The sequence below is a fragment of the Equus przewalskii genome, chromosome 13 (assembly GCF_037783145.1).
Source record: "Equus przewalskii isolate Varuska chromosome 13, EquPr2, whole genome shotgun sequence".
Lineage (NCBI taxonomy): Eukaryota > Metazoa > Chordata > Mammalia > Perissodactyla > Equidae > Equus > Equus przewalskii.
In genome coordinates, this window is record NC_091843.1 from 12,498,384 (window position 1) to 12,521,193 (window position 22,810).

Here is a 22,810-nt window from a genome sequence, read left to right on the forward strand (position 1 = left end):
TCTCTGGCCCTCACTTAATACTCCTCCTCTCTCCAGTGACGGCTATTTCAGTATACATGTGGGTGACCCTTCTAACACTCTCACTTTCATTTATTTAACTGCTCTTGCCACTGTTCTTGTCTCCTATCCAGCTTCAGCTACTCATGTTCATGGTCATACCTCATCGTTGTTGATAACTACAACCTCTCCTCAATCTCAGTGTCACGAAACCCACTCTCTAATCACCACCGCCTACCTTTCTAGCTCAGTCTCTTTCACATCCTGACCCCATTAGTCTTTTGACATCTATCAGTACCTCCAATCAACTGACTTCATGACTTCCTTTCACCCCAGGATGTTATCATTATCATCCTTACTTAGCTTAACTTTCACGGTGAATTAATATAATTATTATAATTACTTCTTGTACTCACTTATCCCTCTATTGCTTTATGGTATTTGGTACTGGCTTGATAAAACCACAACCCTAGTTAAATCAAACTGTGCTAACTTTGTGCCTGCACTAGTTAGCAGAATGTGGATCCACACATACACACACAGACATGCACACACACCTCTGACCATGAAGAGCAGTGAAGTGTAATGTCCTTATTCTCCTAGTAACTTCTACACATTTCTCTCTTTAAAATCTAACACCTCTCCCTCCATCCTCTCTCTCAGCTGATGACTGTAGTTCATTCGCCACTGAGAAAACAGAAGCAATGTGGAGAAATTTCACAGAATTCCATCCTATGTCCGCCCACCTCCCATAGTCTGTCCTTTCCTTTTACCATAGATGTTCTTCCCTTGCTCCTGTACTTGTGAAAGAGATTTCATTCTTTAATCTAGCATCAGTCAACCTTTCCTTCCCTATTGGATCATTCTCACCATTACACAAATATACAGTTTTCTCTCATTTAAAAAACAAAAGAACCCTCTTGACCTTTCTTCCTACAGTTGCAGCAAAATTCATGGAAAAATTTTTGTTTTTATTTGTGTCTCCAGTTCTTGTCATCCTATTTTCTATTAATGCCACCACATTCAGTCTTTCACCACTTTCCATTCCAAAATTTGCTCCACTTCACTTTCAGGTGATGAAACATACCATTTCAGTGGGCAGAAAACCCATACCTCCAGTTACTCAGGCCAAAGCCTTGGGCATCATCTTTCTCTTTTTCTTTTTATTGTAGTAAAAACTGCTAACAAGAGATCTACCTTCTTAAATTTTTCAGCGTACAGGACAATATTGTTGACTATAAGCACTATGGTACACAGTAGATCTCTAGAACTTATTCGTCTTGCATAACTGAAACTTTATAACCACTGGACAGCAGCACTCCTTTTTCCCCTCCCCAGTCCCCAGCAACCACCATTCTATTTTCTGCTTCTATGAGTTTTACTATTTTAGATACCTCATATAAGTGAAATCACGTAGTATTTGTCCTTCCGTGATTGGCTTGTTTCACATATCTTAATGTTCTGCAGGTTCATCCATGTTGTCACATATGGCAGGATTTCTTTATTTTTTATGGTTGAAAATATTTCATTGTATGTATATAGTTGTTGGCTATTTGTATATCTTCTTTGGAGAAGCTTAAAGCTTTTCCTCTAAGATCAAGAACAGGGCAAGAATGCCCACTCCCAACCTTTTCTATTTAACGTAGTACTGGAAAAATGAAGCAAGAACAATGAAGCAAGAAAAAGAAATAAAAGGAAGCAAAATTGGAAAGAAAGAAGCAGAATTATCTGTTTTCAGATGACATGATCTTATATATAGAAAACCCTAAAGACTTTACAAAAAGTGAGTTAGAAATAACAAATGAATCGAGTAAAGTTGAGGGATACAAAATCAAAATAACAAATATCAGTTGCATTTCTACACACTAACTACAAACTATTTGAAAAGGAAATTAAGAAAACAGTCTCGTGTACAATAGCATAAAAAAGAATAAAATACTTAGGAATGATCTTAGCCAAGGAGGTGAAAGACTTATACACTGAAAACTAAAAAATTTTGATGAAAGACATTAAAGACACAAATAAATGGCAGGATATCTCATGTTCATGGGCTGGAAGACTTACTATTGTTAAAATGCGCTTACTACCCAAAGCCATCTACAGATTCAGTACAATCCTTTTCAAAAACCCAAATGACAATTTTTACAGAAATAGAAAAAACAATCCTAAAATTCATATGGAACCACAAAGCACACCAAATAGCCAAAGAAATCTTGAAAAAGAAGAACAAAGCTGGAGGCATCACACTTCCTGATTTCAAAATATATTACAAATTTAAAGCAAATAGAACTGGTATAAAGATAGACACATAGACCAATAGGATAGAACAGAGAGACTAGAAATAAACCCACGTAAATATGGCCAAGTGATCTTTGACAAGGGTGCCAAGAATACACAATGGAGAAAGAATAGTTTCTTGGAAAAATACTGTTGTGTGAACTGGACAGCCACACATAAAAGAATGAAATTGAACCCTTATCTTACACCCTGCACAAAAATTAACTCAAAATGGATTAAAGATTTAAATATGAGATCTGAAACTGTCAAACTACTAGAAGAACACATGGGGGAAAACTTCAAGATGGCAGTTTTGGCAATTACTTCTTGGATATGATACCAAAAGCACAGGCAAAGTAATAGATTAGTGGGATGATATAAAACGAAAAAGCTACTGCAGAACAAAGGAACTATCAAAAGAGTGAAAAAGCAACCTATGGAATGGGAGAGACTATTTGCTAATCACATATCTGATAACCGGTGATGTCCAAAATATATAAAGAACTTCCACAGCTCAACAACAATAAAAAAACAGATAAATCCATGAAAAAATAGGCAAAGGAATTGGGAGTCATCTTTGATGTCTTTCTTTCACATGCTTCTCAGTCAATACATCTGGAAATACTACCTCTACCGTCAAAGTGTATTGAGAATCAGACCATTTCTCTCTACCTCCATTGGTCCTAGACACTGTCATCTCTTGTTTTGGTTACTGTAATAGCCTCTTCATGGTCTCCCCACTCTTGCCTCTTTCACTCTATTCTAAACACAACAGCCAGAGTGATATTTTCAAATGGCAAGACAGATCATGTCACTGGTATGATATGTACATGGATATCCATTTCCCTCGGAATCAAGACCACGGTTTTAAATTATCTGTGATTCCCTACATGATCTGACTCCGCTTTTATCTCTATGTCTTCATGTCCTACTCTTCCTCCCAATTTGCATTCTGCTGCAGTCACACTGACTTCCTTGAATACACCTGGAATACTCTTGCATTAAGTTCTTTTCACTAGTTCCTCCATCTGCCTGGGATGCCATACCCCCAGAAATCTGCATAGTTAATTTTGTTTCACAGCTAATTTTCTTGTCTCTTTAAAGTTTTTGTTTGTTCAAATATCAGCTTTTCAATGATGCCTTCGCTGACATCCCCCACCACATTTAATACTGCAAAACCACAACCACATACTCCTAACTACATTTACTCTCTACTTTTCTTTTTTCCATGCAGTTATCACTATATAGATTAGTTTTTTTCTTTCCTTCTTTCTTTCCACTTCCTTCCTCCCTTCCTTCTCTCTCTCTCTCTTTTTCTACATTCATTATTTTATTATCTGTCTCTCCAAGTAGAATTAAAGTTCCAAGAGAGTAGGGATCTTTTTTAGTTTATTCACTGATATATCCTAAGCATAATGCATAGTAGGTGCTCAATAAATATTCTGAATGCTTTAAGGGTATTATAGTTAAATGTTGCTACTCATTACTCCTTACATTTTGACATTACCCTAGAGATCAGTTTACCAGTCATATGAGAAAGCCCATCTTATTTATTTGTGTTCCCGAGTCACTATCCCTTAATCCCCCCTTGTTTTTGTAAGATTGGCACCTGAGCTAACAATTGTTGCCAATCTTCTTTTATTTTTCTGCTTTATCTCCCCAAATCCCCCCTGTACATAGCTGTATATCCTAGTTGCAGGTCCTTCTAGTTGTGGCATGTGGGACTGACGAGTGCTGCCATGTCCGTGCCCAGGATCTGAACCGGCAAAACCCCGGACCGCGGCATCGGAGCATGCAAACTTAACCACTCCACCACAGGGCCAGCCCCCCTCCAACCCTTTTTAAATTAATTCCTTTCTCTCTTTCCCCTGTAATGGATAAACTCATCCAGTTTTGCTTCCTTTGATTGAAACAGCAGAGTCATGGAGAGAAAAGAAACAGAGAAATTTTGGGTTGAGAGGTTATGCAGCCACATCCAAAGTAGAAGCCATAAGGAGCCCTAATGAAAATCATGTAAACAAGATTGAATACAGAACTGTTATGTGCAAGCCAGTATGTTTTCAGTTTCTTTGGAGTGTTCCTTCTCCTCTACCCAACATTTAAGGGCTCTTCAGAGTTTGCTCTTGGCCCTCTGCTCTTCTCTCTCTGCCTTTCTCCCTCTGTGAGCTCATCTATTTCCATGGATATTGTGGACCACTGTTTTCCTGTTGATTCTCAAATGGATGTCTCTGCTTCAGACCACTTCTCTAGGTTCCATTCTTTTTTTTTTTTTTTTTTTTTTGAGGAATATTAGCCTGAGTTAACTACTGCCAGTCCTCCTCTTTTTGCTTGGGAAGACTGGCCCTGAGCTAACATCCGTGCCCATCTTCCTCTTCTTTATACGTGGGATGCCTACCACAGCATGGCTTGCCAAGAGATGCCATGTCCACACTCGGGATCCGAACTGGTGAACCCTAGGCCACCGAGAAGTGGAACGTGCAAACTTAACCACTGCACCACCGGGCCGGCCCCGTCTAGGTTCCATTAATAATGGCACAATTATCCACATTACCTTTATACTTTGATGTCTTATGTTACTCAACAATGTACAAAATAAAACTCTTGGTCAGCCCTCAAATCTTGTCCTCTCCAAGTATTCCCCATCTTAGTACTTAGAAATCCACTCAATTGCTAAAGTCAGGAATCCTTGATAGCTCTTTTTCATCAGCATCTACATTCAAGCCATTGTCAAGTTCTGTATATTCTATCTCCAAAATGCATCTCAAATTACTTACTTCTCTACTTTAGAGAAGGATACACCATTTCCCCTAAGTTGCAAGAGAAATAGTTAAATAAAATGCTAAAGAGTTGAAAGGAGTGGAAGTTCATATATAGATAAGGAGACTGGAATGGCTTTCATTGGGGACTTGGCATGATAAATACTTCTTTGATGATGGATGGAAATGTGATGGATGGGTGGGTTTGGGAATAACAATGAGAACAAAGAGTACAGGATGAACAAAGACACAGAGAAGGAATGAGTATGCTCTGAAAAAAATAAGTAGCCCAACTGGGCTGGAGCAAAAAATAGAGAAGAAGTGGGAGCAAGGGCTAAAAACATAAAATTGGACTATATTGTGGAGGGCCTGAAATACCACAGAGGGACAGATTAAGTTGATTTGTATACTTCCTGCCTTCCCAATGTGCCTTGTTGTTCGTAGCCATAAATGTGTATCAGCGGAAGTGGAAGACAGCCTGTAGTCTCTTAATTGTTGTGCATTTCACTAGGGTCTTTTCCATTCTGAATGTACAAGGGGATGCCCTAGAATATAGAACTTTTTCTACTCTTTTTTTTCTATAACATCAATTATTAAGCAACACTATATTAGCAGAACCATATGCTTATTATAATAGTAATTGCCTCCACATGATTATTTTCAGAGTATCTCTTTATGTACTGAGATATTTATCTTGCATGCAGAACTACCTATTTTGTGAAAATACCAATAGCTGGGATACCACTGTGTTCGTTATTACGATCCTCATTGAATCAAAGGCACCATGGATGGAGGAAGTTTTAAGAATATTTAATACATCATTTACTTGATTCTGTCTCCTCAAGGTGCCTTGCAGATTGTCCCAGCAGATGTGAATTTCCTTTCATCATGTGGCGTGCAATTCTATCCTTGGTTTGTTATCAATTAACAATCTGAAATAAAGTCTTGCATTGTGAACAACAGCTGAAATACTTAATAGGGAAAAAAATTCCCTACCCTACTCAGAGCTAGCTATTCTTCTTTGGTTAATGCTATCATTCTAAATGGTTTTTAAGCTTTCAAGTCTGATGGGTTAAATGGATTTTCGAGATCTGCAGATCAAGATTGCATATACATATAGTGTTCCATCCTATAGAAAATAAGTTGCATAATTTTGAGAATGTAGAGAAGTGATTTTCACACCTGTAAATGAACATTTTAAACCATCTGTATAGAAAATAAAGTACAACAGGACTTATTCTCGGATCACTGCAGGCACTGTAAAAAGTTGATACAAACTAAACAATGAGAAGAATCATTTCAACATCTTCTTATCTGGAGAAGAAATAAAAGCATAAAGTAAGAACTATAAATAGACAATAAATACATGGAGAGTTGCTCAGCCTCACTCACATCCAAATAAATGAAAACAAGAATAAAAATATTTTTTATAAAATAATAGGATAAATAACAAAAATTTTAAGATCACTTCCAGTGACTCCTGAGCACCAGTGTGTGTGCCAGGTCACTCTCACACGGGGCTGGCGCAAGGGTAAACTTTCTTATGAGGAAACTGGTTGAAAAGGATTACAACTTTGCATAACCATGTATGTCTAAATCTTCCAGGAATTTATCATAAGAAAAGAATTAGGGATGTGCACAGGAATTTAGCTGCAAGGATTTTATTCATCACATTGTTCTTCACTGCTTCTAAAATAAAAAGTTAAATGTCCTATGAAGGGAAATCGAGGAAATGTCTTATGCTAAAGGAGTGCTATGCACCTGTTAACTTTTGCAGAAAATATTTAATGCCATGGGAAAATGTTTATAATATATTGACTGAAAAAATAAGGTTACATAGGGCATGCAAACCATGATGCCAAGTCTGTAAAAATATTAATATCACACAAACAGATTTTCATATATCTTAGACATATTTGCATACTTCTATTACATATTTTACACATACACATTCATATATAGTACAGATATATTAATAAATGCTAACTAGTATATATTAATATATAATATATATCTTACTGTGGACATCATAAAAAATTGGCAATAAAAAATTGGTCTTCTTCAGCAAATATTCGTCCTAAAGTGAAAAACTGGTAAGACCAGGATTCTGTTTTATTTTGGGAATCCAGATGGCTAGGAGTCTTTAGAAAGCAATGAAGAGGACACCACTTTGTATCAATCAAAGCCTATGGGATATAAATAAATATGTTTACTCTTATTAAATAAAGAAGACTGAAAGTACCAAAACTTAAAACTCATCTTAAAAAGCAAGGAAAAACAACAAAATGTACTCTAAAAGTTAAAATGGGAGAATTAAAAAATAAAGGATGAACTTAATGAAAAAGAAACATTAGAGTTAATAATAAAGACAAGTATAAAGCTTGAAAGAAAAATAAATATGTCCTTTTCAAGTCTGATTTTTTTAAAAATATGAGAGATAAAAATATAAAAGATTAGGGAGGCCAGCCCTGTGGCCGAGTGGTTAAGTTCATGTGCTCCGCTTTGGCAGCCCAGGGTTTCACCAGTTCGGGTCCTGATGCGGACATTCCATGGTTCATCAGGCCATGCTGAGGCGGCATCCCACATAGCACAACCAGGAGGACCTACAACTAGAATGTACAACTGTGTACCGGGGGACTTCAGGGAGAAGAAGAAGAAGAAAAAGAAAATAATAAGATTGGTAACAGATGCTAGCTCAGGTGCCAATCTTTAAAAAAATCAATAAATAAAAGATTAGGGATGAGAAGGGAGACATAACTACAGTTATAAGATAACTTATAATAAATTGCATGAGACAATGACTCTAGAAGAAGCAATAAGGCTAGAGAAATAGAAATAATCTTCAAGAAACTGTTAATCAACCCGGAATAGTTCACCTACAACACACTAACTGTTCCTTTAAAAATAATACTATGACTTGCTTTCCTTGTACATAGCAATATTTGACGCTATTTTGTTATTTAATCATTTGATTAAGTAGTATAAACACTGGAGTCTAGCTGTTGTAATACTGTGTTGTACGTGTAAACATAATAGATTACTCTGTAAGGAACATTTTCTGTACTCCGTGAGCTTCAAATTAGGTGCTTTCTAAATTTTAATATCTTAATTACAAGTATTCAGCATTCATTCATATACTAGTCAGGGGTTAATTTCTCCTACTGAAATGCCAAGGAGCAGGAATCTCCATAGTTAGGGATTTCTTGGGTCCTCTTACTTGAATTACTGCTTCTTTGTCTGATATCACTGCATCCAACCTTGTTACTTTCCTGTCCAAACACTTGCATGTGTGTATGTGTGCTTTAATCTGATGCTTCCTAAAACATAACAGTCCCTGCTCAGATAAACTTTCAGTAATTCTGTAACGTCTTCTTGGTCAGACCTTAATTCCCTAGGGTGAAACTCAAAGCTCTTGGTCATGTGGTTCCTATACATCTTTTGATATATTTTTATGGCTGTCCAATAAAATCACTATGTTTCTGTTTGTCTGACTAGAGTTGGAATTTTTTTAAAGAGAATATTCCTGAAAAAGATCATCATCATCTTTGCACCACCTCCCCATTCTCCAGCCACCATACACATTGGTTTTTCTTCATTTGGAATATCCATCATCTCATTTCCACTCATATAAACTCTAGCCCTCATTCACAACCCGATTAAAACTCCACCTCCTCAAAGCTGCAGCTACTATACCAGTCTGCTGACATACGTACCGTTTATTTTCTTACTTCCCTATTGAGAATAGACAGGAATTTCTCTATAAGTGTACAGGGGTGTTGCTTTCTTCAATAAAAGAAAAGTAAATATTCTTATCCCTCCATGTAAGAAGTGAAAGTTGACACAGAGAATTGAGAGAAGAAAATAGAAATTGCATCAAAAATAGTAAGGTATGATCAGCACAGACAGCTATGAACAATAAGGAAGACATTCTAATAGGTTGCCACAAGATAATAGATTATCCAAATATTCCAAGGAGAGACTGGCTGCTTAGATCTCATCTCTGGGGAAATAAAATGTCTAAAACAATAGTCATTTAACATTTTGTCATATAGCTATATTAATACAAAATTTTGGACATATCCAATGTATATATTTCTGCATTTATGTAATCTATCATATATACGTGTGTTTATACATATACTAATGTATTACATGCATTATGAAACATACTCAAAAATAGAAATTTTAAAGGATAAGTGAACAGAAAAGTAGATATAAATAGAAATTTTAATTTTTTCCTACACGCCAGTGAATCATGATGCTCAAATCACATTTTGGAAACGTGATCCCACTAATTTTAACAAGAAGATAGAATGAAATAATAAAGAAATTAGCTCATTGATGGGGTGATTGGGCCTTGCTGGATACAGGGTGGGGAGGTAAAGTCCTGGGGGTAGAGATCAAGGCTGGGGAGGGCGGAGGGACACAAGAGAATATATTCTACACTGCAAAGTAATCAGCTTCCTCACCAAATCAGATACTACAAAATGTCCAGGTACCCATGCTGGCGTATTCATATACGGCCTTCGTTACCATATCCCTGGAATTTGATCAATTTCTATTTCTTGATGTCTATCTCTCTCAATAATACCCTCCTCCCGACTGAACTACCATGCACACACAACACAGACACACATGTACAAAGAGATGCACACAATGGCTTTGAATAACGCTGAGCACCCAGCAGCCACTCATCAAATCTTTTCAGAAATAAAATAACAAGGATCCGCCAAATTATCTCCTCATCCAAGATTACTTAACTACTCTTCGTCAATGCTAAATAAAACAGAACATCACATATGTGTGTATGAAAATATGCATATTTAACCAATGTGCATTACCTTCCAAATACCAATTTTCTTTTTCTTGTTTTAAAATTCATTTCAAAGACCCCTTTGGATCAGTGAATATGTGATGGTGTATTTCTTGCATAAAATGCACTACAAAGAAATATTTCCCAAACCTCCTCTTGTGCCTAGCTTTCTCCATGTAAGTTTTTATGTTTAACACAAGCAGAATATTGCTCTAGGGTCAATCGTTTTTATTCTCCTCAGGCCAGTATAAACCTCCATGAATGGAGGTTCCAAAGAATGCCAACTCAAACATTTCAGCCCCTTCCATTAGTAAACATGCTTGTATTTCAATTATTTTTTCTCCTTCACAAATATCTTTAGGATGCTAAGACAACTGGGAGTATATTGCGCTGTGAATGAAAGCCATCCCTGAATAATACTTGGGTATCCTGCTTACTCACTTGCAGAGGAACATTTCTTAGTTTGGAGCACTGTCTCTGACTCTCACTTGTTCCCAGCTCAGCATTATCCAACACTGCTCCAAGTCTTTCTCTCTTGGGGTGCTGGAGGTCTGTGTATATCACTGCGTTTTTCCCTTCCAGCCTTCACTTTATTGTCTTCCACTTCATTGTAACAGACTCCATAAACCACTTGCCCGATCAAAACTGAACATAATTAGTACAAAGTCATTTTCCTCCTCTTTAAATGGCTTCCTCCCGAAAAGCCCTGGGGTTTTCCTCAATCAGCTGAAGTAGCTAAAGTTTTTAAAGTAGGTTTTCCCTCCATCTATTTCTTAAAACTCCACCTAGATCCTTTTACATTAAAGTAGCTTGAAGCACATGCATTAAAATCAAAGATTCTGACTTTAATTTTCCAGTACTTCAGGGCATCTACTTCAGAAGATGGGGAGGGCATATCGCCCATTTACCATCCCCTTCCACAAACACACAACTACATTATTAATTTCCAAATTAAACCGATTTTCCTTTGATTTAATTTTACCTGAACATCTTAACACCATTTTAGAAATTTAGTATAGAAAAATTCAACCCATTTTACAGATGAGTCAAACTTACAAAAAAGCGGGAACATCACCACACTAAACACATGTTAAATTAAGCCAAAATTGCTGGTTTCCAGCTTTCTTTCTACCATTTTTATTATCTCTGGTTTCCCTAAAGTTTGCACATAGGTCAAGATGGGTAAGTGGAGTGCTTATGAAGGCTAAGCCAGACCTTAAATAAGAGGAACAGAATGGAGAGAGGGCAGGTGAACCAGAAGACATGGACCCATCTAGAACTGCTATGGTTATTGCTACTATCTCGGTTTGTCCAGAGGGAAACGTGGACAAGTGCTACTGGGCCTTGTATATTTTGAGAGAAACCAAAAGTAAAGATTTCTAATAAGACATTTCCCACTTTTAAAATGTTTGTTAGTAATGTAAAACTTTTTAAACACTACTCGGACCAAATAAAACAGCTCACGGACTACAGTTCCTAACCTCTGTTGCTAATAACTCTTCTGTGAATCTCCTATCTCCGCCTTTCACTCCTTTAACATTCCTCAAATGAGTTTTGGGAAACCAGGAAGGACAATTTCCCAGGCAGCCCTTTTAGCTAGCACTAAATAATACTCAACATTAAATCACAAGTAACAATTTTACCTTTAGGCATAAGCATTTCCACATAATACCCATGTATCTGCAATTTTTATCCTGTTTACAAATCTAGTACTTGCAATTTTCTCCTTCCACTCACTGTATCCCAGGCTCAGAATGAGTAATTGAAGCATCTCATTACTTCTCATACGCAAGTGTCAAACCCTTTTTAGTTTGATATTATTTTCTGTGCATGTTCATCCTGATTCAGTTGTCTGTAGAAAATTTATACTATCAACTTTCTGAGCTTTAATTCATTTTATTTATGGCCTTAATACTTGATTACATCTCACCTCAAAATTTAATTTAATTTGATCCTTGACAAACAACAACTAACCTAAAAAGTGACTAAACAATAAGCAAAAAAGTTCAGAGTTTTCTGACTGAAGAAGGCTCCCATTCGTGAACTGGCAAAAACATTTCGCCTCTCACGCGTTTCCTGCCTTTGCTACTTAACTGAAGTGAAAGTACAGAAACCAGGAACACAGCAGCTTAAAACCAAATGATTATCCACCAAGCCCAATGTCTCCCCCAGGGCCCGGAGATTACACGTGTAATGATCAGGCTGCCCTTGCCAAAAGTAAGGCTTAGCGCTTCATTTTATTTATTGTATTTATTGAAAGGAGCTATCGCTTGATAGCCCCGGGGAGCATTAACAAACATGAAAGAAACCACCGAAGGAGAGAAAGAAATATATAAATAACGAAGAACCATGCCACTAAAGTTTATAATCTGGAACATGCAGTACTAAAATCAGGCACATACTCTTACATTCCTTCATGTTCTCCGTTCTACTTTAAAGAAATCTAAGCTTTGCTTAATTTGCCAAACATCTCAACCTCTAGAGTCTTATACAGGTCTGTCTGCAAAACAGCAGTCCTTTCCCTTCTTGGTTACAAGCCATGTGACAATGTGATGTTCCTAAATTTTGCCTCTAGTTTGATATTATCAGCTGCATCTCAGCATTGTGACAGTCATATATGTAAGACTCTCATTAACAAACTCTTGGTAAATTAAGAGCATATGAACTCTAATATGGCAAATTCTAGGGAATTGAACCAGAATTATTAAAATCAAGTCATCCTTTCCTTTAGGAATAGACAAGACCGAAAACCTGTGACATTTTCTTCTCATGTCTTTTATTTTTGTCAATCCGTGAAAACTCATTTCACATTCTTCTTTATAAATGCTGCTCTTTCAAACTTGCAAGTATAAAAAAATAATTCTTGGAAAACAAAACTTGAAATAATTGTCATCAAAATGGCTTTAACGTTTGTTTTATTTTCTTTCATGTTTTTTATTTTGTGTTTAAGGCCTTGAGACAGTATTTTCTTTAGGTTTCATGGAAGTTTTTGCTGCAAAATTTGGCTGGAAAAAAATCATCCCCATATCTATGTCAAAGTACAGTCAAATAATAGTGTGTGATTTTTGTTGCTACCACTTTCACTATTCTCATTCCCAACTTTAAGAACAAAATTATGAGCCCTTAACTATAATTGTAAGGTTTTATATCTGTTCCAGGCATTCTCTGTAATTTTTATATATGGGATGGGGGAGAAGAAAGAAGTAAAGTGGAGTATAAAACATAAAATAAATTTAAGAGTGTGTAAGAGTAATAGAGTGGGGCAGATATAGAAACCCACTAGCAGAGCTTGGATGTGTTTACTTACGGGGCATTCTAATGTAACACTTACTGAGGAGTCACTTTTTGAAGAGAAAGGGAGAAGACTTAAGAAAGTCACCTCACATGACAAATGGATGCCACGTGGTTGGTGGTAACAACCTACAGACATTGTCCCTGGTCCTAAGGAAAATCCTTTCTCCCCTCAGAGTTCATGCCTCATGTCTCAATTAACATGCAGTCTGTACCCGGTGTGTTCAAGCCCTCCGGAGGAGACAGGAACACTGCAGACCTCTGCCAAGAGGACTCACAATCTAATAGAATCTGTGTTCCACAAACATACTTTACACAAATCCATTATGTGCCGAGCGCCAGCTTGTTTTATAAATGCATTTTGCGAAATGCAATGGAATTAACCCGACATTTATATTTTCAACCTCAAAGTACATTATGAGAATTATAAATTTCCCAATTGACAAGAGATGAAAATGAACATTGTCCTTATTTACGTTGGGTGGAAACAGAGAGGGGAAGGGAAAGATAATTTTCTTAAAGCTTTAACCAAAGCCAGATTTCGTTTTCTGTAATTTCTGGCTCCCTATCCTACAGCCACGCTTATTTTTTTTGTCTTTTTTCTTTCTGGATTTCCAATAAAATAACTGAAACTGGAATTATGCTGGGAAAAAAAAAAAGGAAAATCAAGGATATTTTTAAGTCCCCAAGGTGAAGAAATCGCCTAAGGGAGTCAAGAGTACTTAGACCAGATTTTTTACAGCGTATGCTGTTCTGCATTTTTAAGGAGGCAATTAGTTATTTTTGTGTATTAGTGACTGCCTCATTTTCTACATAACTCAGATGATACAAAGGGTTTGAGAAAGGACACACTTTAAGTGGGGCATTTATTACCCAAAAAAGGAATAATTCTAATTTAAAGTCACTGGGAAAGCCCTTTCTATAGATGCAGTCAAATTCCACAGCAGCAAAGACTTGGCCTAGTTGTTCTCAACTCTCACTGCCATTTCTAACCAAGCCATCACTAACTTACAGATAAAGACCCTGATGAAATAACCTCAACCTGAGTGTTTTATCTATTTAAAGCAAGCCAAGCCAGCACAATGTTAATTTTGTGGCTATACAGCAAGTGTAAGACACAGAGCTGTGAGCAGTGATAACTCTGAAGTGTCTATACACACACACACACACACACACGAGAAGAAGACATTTATCTGCGTGTTCAGTGTGAAGGGACTTTCAAGTTACTAGTAGGTCATTTTTGTCACAGCAGCATACAGAAAGAACTGTTGGCAGTCAGGGATTTTATTACATGAGTCTGAAGGTTGGATACATGTTTCACACTATAGAAAGAGAAGTTGGTTTTTGAGATCTGTCTTCACTTTAACTATAGTTCGCAGAACCACACTAGGAATTTTTATAAGGGTGATTTTAAAATCTTTCATTGTGAAAATCTATGTACCCCAAGATCCCACCACTAAAATGAAATAAAAATATATGGCATCCAAAGAAAAGATTCATTTTATGACCACACATCCTTAAAATCTAAAATGGAATTGGAGAGCTCCTTTCTCAAAGTACAGATTCTTGTTACTTCCTCTTCAGGAGAGGCATACCTGAAAGGTTATTGATTTGGCTCTGAAGGGTAGAGTGTTCATTACGGAGGAAGCCATTCTGGGGTACAAGTGTGAGAAATTAACGATGGCTTTGTAAGTGTCCATGCTGTGGTGTGGAACCAGTGGGGCAACTGTCAATCTATATGATAATACATCCCCAAACTTCATAGAATCGGTGATGTGAAAACGCATTGATTTTTGTGTGAGCTAAACAGAATTTGTCAAAGAGAAAGAGCAAGAAGTTTACTGAAGTTAATACCTCGGCCTGCAGAGTAGCTGCCCTTCACTTTTTATTTGCTTGACGAGTTTATGACAAGATGTGTAAAATTTCTTCTTTTTATTTCTGGCCCCAAATTAAGAACAGAACATGCATTATGTACATCTTTTGAATAAGTGAAATACTGAAAAATTTAAAAAAGAGAAAAGGAAACACAATCTATCTGTACATTTTTAAACAATCATCTATCACCTAAGCTTGCACTCTGGCTTCAGTATCCCCTTCGTGTTCTGCCTCACACAGGCACAAAAGAGTTGCTTAGTACTTAGTACATTTTTCTTTATGTGATTCTGATGGCATTATAACCAGTATTACAGGAAAAAAAGTTGAGGCACTGTATCTAAAGGTTTATTTCCTATCGGTACACGGGGATTTATACAGACTCCCCCAAGGAGAACACTGTTCAAATACGATGTTTCAAATAATACTGGAAAAAGGAGACTAATATTCGTCTACCAAATACATCATTAATTATAAAGTTCGCCCATCCATAACAGTTCTGGGTAAATTCAAGGCAAGCATTTTTTGCTCCTGTTGCTTCACTGGAAACCTCTCCTTATAAGTTGGATTTTTAAGATGTATATAGCTTAAAAAAGAAAAGGTGTAGAATCTATACATTTGTATACATAATTCTGTATAGGTGGTTCTCATAAGACCAGTGAGAATACCAACCAGGGAAAATTTGCTAAAATAATTTGTTTAAAATGTGCCATAAGTTCTTGGATTACAAGTGATTTTATTTATTAGGCAGTCAAACTGCTTCCATTTAAATAGTATCTGATGCACGTTGAAGTTGAAAAAGTGCATCAATAAATGGAGTCAATGTATGCCTTTATGAAAACGTCCAAAAGTAATTTCCTATCAAGTAAGCACCTTGATAGGATAGAGCATTGAATGTGTCAAGTGTCAGAATTTTGTTAAAGTTCGAAAGGAGTCAAGTGTAGATTTTTCCTTGAGAGTACACCTTGATTAGCTACACAAATGCAGACGTAAGTGACACATCCCCTTGTCCCCACTGTCGAAAAAGTTATTTCAGAATTAGACACAAATTTAAATGCAACAAAGTGACATCTTTTGGAATACATGCGACTTACCCAGGAAATAATGTATTTTCAACATAATTTTGAGAGTAAATGATATTTAGCTATGCTTTTGCGTTCACAACGAGCTGTCCACCTGCAAATTTCTTTTCCTTTTTTTAAATGCAAGAAAATATTTAAAGCAGCTCTCGTAGAAGTTTATAACATTTTATATAAACATTCTTAACTGATCTATTTGTAAACATTTTAATGGTAATTCTCTTAGCGAAGGCACAATATATTCATAGCAAACCACATCGCATTTGATGTTTTCTTCATAAATCAACGGTACCCAATGCAATTTATCTTTTAAAAAATGTTTTTGACTAAACACGGTTCTGAGTCGCTAAGAAATCCACAAATAAGCACCTTATCTCTTTAATGACTTGCTTAGGCTTCCCTATATTTACTGCTTAATGATCGGAAACATTTAATTTTCAAAGTTTCATTAAAAGCCATCTACAAAGCTGATGGATAAGCAATAGTGATTCGTGATAGAAGATGTGGGAAGCCATTAACCTACATAGGTACCAAGGAGAAAAGTAAACATAAGAGAATACTTTTTTGAAGACAAGTCTCTTCCTATTTGTCATTATTAAACTCCAGAGCATCTGCTCCAAGTTTGATCTTCAATACGGATATGAGGCATTGCCGCCTGGAAATGAAAGTCTAAGATAAGGTAGGATTCTTAAGAGATCTTCATGAAAAAAAATAACCCAGGTTGCCATTTACTGGGAAGGGGAAATCAATACAAAGACCTAGAAACTTGTGGAGAGAGGACATTTTCTAGGAATAGGTCATAGTTTATCAAGTTTCCTCTTTTGCAATGTAATTTACTTGCTAATAAGACCAACCGACTGTACCTGAAGACTGCGTTATCACAATGAGATTTTAAAATTCTCTCCTCATTTCTTGTGTGCTTGAGGTTCGCCAGTTTATTTTCCCCCAGCTCAGACTGGGTAGACAAGGTCGATTTAAAAGAAAATGAATGGTTTCATGTGCCTCTTTATTACAAAACAAACCACCCCAAGTCCCGCATTGTGCGTGCCTAGAACATTCAAAGGTATTTCAGAAGCAGGCCTACCGTTCTCCTCATCTGACTTATTTTCGTTGTCAGAATCAGTCAGGGTTAGGGCCGAGTTTTCACGACTGGACAGGCCGGAACTGCGTCTGGATTTCATCCCTCTCCCCCACAGTCTGATGGCGTGTTCTGGAGACATCCCTCCCTCTGTGTCGGAGTCGGCGTCAGACCCTGTGCTCAGAGAGTAGCCCTGGTGTAGGATCCCCATGTCGGAACAGTAGCCGCTTCGGTGCGGGGAGGGCTCACAGATTCCCAGTTCAGCAAGTGTGAAGTTAGTTCCTAGGGTGACAGCAACAGAGACCAGTTAAGATTTGTGAAATGCTTTACAAAGTTAAAATCTATTCCTACGGAAAGCAGACAGACACATTTGCCATCCAAAAAATACGCCAGATTGCCATGGTATACAGGAATGGGTCTTGGGCAAGAGTATTTAGGCCACTGGGGTAAATTTGAGAGCAAAAAAAAGTAAACATCTAAGATTAATTTCAATCCTAGGACAGAATGCTCAGATTTTTATTTCAAAAAATTTTAAGCATTTATTGTTGTCTAGGTAGCACCATGTAGCTGAAAAAGCACTGTATTTATAATAAAAGCTAACATAAACCAAGCATTTACTATGCTCCAGGCATCTCTTATTTTGCAACTTTTATATTTCAAAATTTTACAACTTTATGAAGATGATAACGTTATTGTAATCATTTTGTAAATGAGGAAACTAAGGAACAGAGAATTTAAGTGACTTACCCAAGGTCACACATCTAGATTGTAGCAAAACCTGGATCTGATTCTTGAGCAGTCTGTCTTCATGTCAAAGAAGCTTAATCCTCCAATAAATGTGAGTGGTGGCCAGGAGACCTGGGTATCAGTCCTAGCTTCCCTCTGGTAAATCTCATTGTGGAAATTCTCTGACTCCTTGAGCCCCAGTTTTCTTATCTGTAAAATCTGGGTATTAATTTCTTAAATTCCTCTCAGAATCACTGAGTGTCTTATACGTGATAATATATAACTTTATTTTTTTTGGTGAAGAAGATTGGCCTTGAGCTAACATCTATTGCCAATTCTCCTCTGTTTGCTTGAGGAAGATTGTTGCTGAGCTAACATGTGTGCCAATCTTCCTCTATTTTGTATGTGGGATAACACCACATACAAAATGAGCAGTGTGTGGGTCTGTGCCCGGGACCTGAACCCGTGAATCCTGGGCCACAGAAGCAGAGTGCGCAAACTTAACCACTGCACCACCAGGCCAACCCCCAAAGTATTTTTTTTTAAATGAGTATGTGTAATGTGTTACTTAAATCAGCATCCTATGGATGAAGTCAGGCCTTTTGTTTTTAAATGATATCAAACCATTTCTCTTCGTTAACACAATTTAAAACCACAGGTAGGTTTCACCAGTGGAAATGAATGTGTGTGCTTTTGGGATGTGCAGGGGTGGGCACTGAGTTTGATGGGAAGAAGAAGAGAATAGGTATTTATCGAACACGGAAATGTTACCATGTATCGGGCATGAGGCCAGGCATCTTCTAGCCTTTATCTCATTTAAATCTCATAATAGTGCAGCAGCGTAAATGATGACCACTTTACAAAGAGGTTAAATACTGTGTCCAAGGTTACATCTGGGCACTCTACTTATTGACATATAAAACTGATTCTTTTATCTTTAAGCCATTTATGGACAACGAAAAATGCAACAAAGAAATGCACTTTTATGCCCAAAGTGAAGAAAACCTTACAAATAACCCCCAAGCCCTGGGTTGACTCACTCTATGCATACTGATTATAATAGGGCCATTCTCTTATCCAAAATCCTGATCTAACTTAACACTCTATGATGGTTCACATACATGATATCATTTCCAAGGCTTTATTTTAAAAGCATCAAACAACTGTTTACATTGACCTGGTGTGACTTTACTTTGTAACAGACACAGGTATTTTTATTCTGAGGTTTTACTCTCCTTTCTTCACTGCACGTTGAACCTTATTTGGCTGTGTAAATGGAATCAAACCCAATTCTGTATATAATTGTCTCTGCAGAGTGAAACGTAGTCATTGGAGAGCTAACCCAAGGAGAATTCCTGTGAGCATGGGGTGATTTCTTACTACGTATGTGGGGAAGAGAGAAGTCCTCACTGCCATAAGCACAGATTTTTTTTTTTTAGGAAGATTAGCCAATCTTCCTTTTTTTTTTCTCTCCCCAAAGCCCCAGTACATAGTTGTATACCCTAGTTGTAAGTCCTTCTAGTTCTCCTATGTGGGACGCCACCACAGCATGGCCTGATGAGCAGTGTGTAGGTCTGTGCCCAGGATCCGAACTGGTGAACCCCAGGCCGCTGAAGCAGAGTGCACGAACTTAACCACTATGCCACCAGGCTGGCCCCAGCACAGTTCTAAGTCTGTTATTTATTTCCTATGCACAGCTTATCATGCTGTCTGATATTCTCTGACCAGTGTACTCTGTTCCAAGTTGCATCCTTCATAATTAGGAATTGTTTCATAATTGTACACTAAAATGTATATTTTAGTTTCGATAGTCTATAAAACTAAAGTTATTGAGCTCACATATGTCTGATATTATGATTCTTTTCTTTCTTGTTGCTCTTCTCATTCTTAAGTAATTGGAAAAAGTCCTTTAATATTAGCATTCTCTCATCTCGTCTTTAGAGCTCATGTTCATTCTAGATAGTCATGAAATATATTGCTTCCTTTTCCTACAACAAATGAAAACAACCCAAAATAAAACACATGTTTTTATTCCACCTGTGGGAATTTTTAGCTTTATGATTCTATTTGAAATGGAAGATGTATGTATTAAGGCAACTTTTCTGATGGTTTTCCCACACCTCATTATCTGGAACTGGCTTCAAAGACCTCCTCAGGAGAAGACAAACATCTGTGTGAGGAAAGGAAGCCTCAGTTTCAGAGCATCCCAGGTGCTTTTCAATCTGGGTACGAGGAGTGATGGGCAGTCAGCCTAGGGCGTGGGAAGCTGCGGAATAAATATAGTGCCCCTTCTTTGGTTATCTTCTTCCTTGGTTATCACATTTACTTGACGATAAGAAATTAAAATATTATTTTTCTGTTAAAACAAACTTGAGATCATCATGGATCAGGTAAAATTTGCATAAATTCTTTAGGTAGCCACAAATGATATAAAAGAAAAAAGCCCAGTTCAAGAGTTTCAACATCAAGCTTATAGCCCCCAAGCCGCAAATGAGCAACACTGTAAAGAAAATTGGAGGCACTGTACTGAATTCACCAGGAAAAGGTATATGAGTAAGTTCACACTGACTTATAGAGAGGCAAATTGTCCTGTACAAATAGAATTATTTCCTCAAAAATATTACCATCTAAACTCCTCATCTTCATCTTCATATAGGACCACATCTCCCTAATGCTACCTGTTCCCCACAATTCTTACTTTAGTACTTTTCTGTCCTCAATAAGTCAAAGAATAGGAACCTCATTCTAAGTACCTGAGCCAGATTCTGGACCAAGCCTTTCCCAATTTTGCTGGCTTAACGTTTGAAGCCGGAGAGCCATCTACAGAGTAGAAAGCAAAAGTTGGTCTATCATTTATTAAATCGCTCAACAAATATTTATTGTTTCTAGTGCTGTGCTAGGCATCGGGGATACAACAACAGTGAGCGTTATACAAATACAGTCCGTGACATTTACAGTCTAATTGGGAAAGAGACATTAAGCAAAGAATCACATAAACAAAGCACAATCTACACAGTGATAAATACTATACAGGAAAAGGACAAGGAGCCACGAAAGGTCATCTAGCGGTCCAAGTCTTCATCTTTTCGCAGCTCGCTCCCTGGCGGTTCATCTACTGGTAGGCTCACCACGTTGAGGGGCTGGGAGCTGCTCCATGAAGAAGTTACCATGCCCCCTCGAGTTGGCTCTTACCATACCCATCTTCTCAAACATTCCTCTATATGAATTTATCTCAGACAAACGTTTTTCACGTAGTTCGTCTTACACAATGAAGCCCTCATGTTATACCCTTCTGCTCAGCATGTAAATAGTATGGGGGAGTTTTAACATCACGTCAGCTTACTATTTCACACTTACTTTGCTTATTGGTAGAAGACTGATTTTGCTCTAATTCATAATGTATGGTTATACCTTTAGTAAGCTCAAAGGCAACTTTGAATGGAAGAGAGAGACTAGTCATTGTGTGATTCTTCAAGAGAAGGTTTCTAGCGGAAAGCAGTCACCACTTTAATTCCTTCCTTACTACTGTGCAGAAGGATAAAAAGAGGCACATTACTTCAGGATGCATGGAACACAGGTTTACCCATTATCTGCCTCCACCTTCCCTGATACCACTGATTAAAGCAGATGTGGACGATGTATCAAAGTCATTTCATCTCAGGCATGTGTTCTATGGCTGCTGCTAATAACCTGCCCAGTGTGGTCCCACTGGATTTTATCAAAGCGACTCAATATTTTCATAGAAGAATGATTACACAAAATCTATGATATTTGCATCAGGAAATTTTAGTATAATTTAAGGCATTGGGAGAGATGATTATTATCTAAAAACTTAGGTGATCAGAATAGTGAAACACAAGTCTATAAAAATAATTCTCTTAATAAGCTCCTTTTGCTTTATCTTTTTCTTGACCATAACCTCAATGTATAACCCAAATCCTTTCCAAAACTTTTTAGAGAGAAATTTTGCAACAGATATCAACTGTTGTCCTTTGACCACTAATTTTATTTGGGGACGCAATTCTAAGGAAGGATATGTCAGCACATTGTGATCATGGCTTTATTTTCTAAGTATTTAACCAACTTCTCACACTTTGAAATAACCTTTAAATAGGAGAAGCACATATGTCGCTAAGTCAGAATTATCATGTCATGGTAATACCAGGGAATACAAATAGCACTGAAAATGTCAGCGTTTGAACAGATTTTCTACTATGAGGGCAGGAAGATAAAAGTTAACTGTAGTAATGGGGGGGTACAATACGGAAAATTTTCTTATCTAAATGTTTACTATGTGAGTCCTCTGAATTTAAGAGAAGAAATTTTACAGGGAAGCAAACCTTGCTATAACATGAAAATAGTCACCAGTGATCATTTATAAAATTAACCCCCACCCACTTACTACAAGTTTCTCTTCTTATATCAACCACTATATCAATGTTTGTCATTAATTAGTCACTGACAACAAAAAGCAATATGGCGCTAATCTGAATATGGTACAGCTGAAAATCCTAGACAGTACACATAAAAACCACATGAAGAGAGTCTAGAATTTGAGAAGATGACTGATCGAGGAGAAAACAGGCCTATTAGGGTCCTGGGGCCTGAAGAAGGACATAATATTGAGTTTCCTGGGTGGTTTTTTTCCCTCATATATCCCAGACATGGTGCTAGAGAAAGCTGCAAATTGGAAATACCAATGGAAGCAGACAAAACAAGCCCAAAATAAAGTCTACTGTAATGAGGGGTCCTTCCCACCTCCACCAACATAACAGGAGGGAATCAGAGAAGACCGAGTGGTGAACCACAACTTTCATCCTCACCCACTGGTAATGAGCCTTCCCTGATTCCCGCACAAAGGTGTCCCTGGAGGCCATGAGGGGATCCTGGACTTGTATCCCCACCCAGTGGCAACGAAGCA

At 37.3% G+C, this 22,810-nt stretch overlaps 1 protein-coding gene across 5 annotated transcripts in view; it reads right to left on the minus strand.

Moving 5' to 3' along the window:
- TENM2 (teneurin transmembrane protein 2) overlaps positions 1–22,810 on the minus strand; it is a 1,162,025-nt gene that overhangs the window by 796,142 nt on the left and 343,073 nt on the right. For all 5 annotated transcript variants that reach the window (XM_070569063.1, XM_070569066.1, XM_070569065.1 and 2 more), the window contains one exon: positions 17,170–17,445. In XM_070569063.1, coding sequence (XP_070425164.1) covers positions 17,170–17,445 — 276 coding nt within the window. The remainder of the gene's footprint in view (positions 1–17,169; positions 17,446–22,810) is intronic.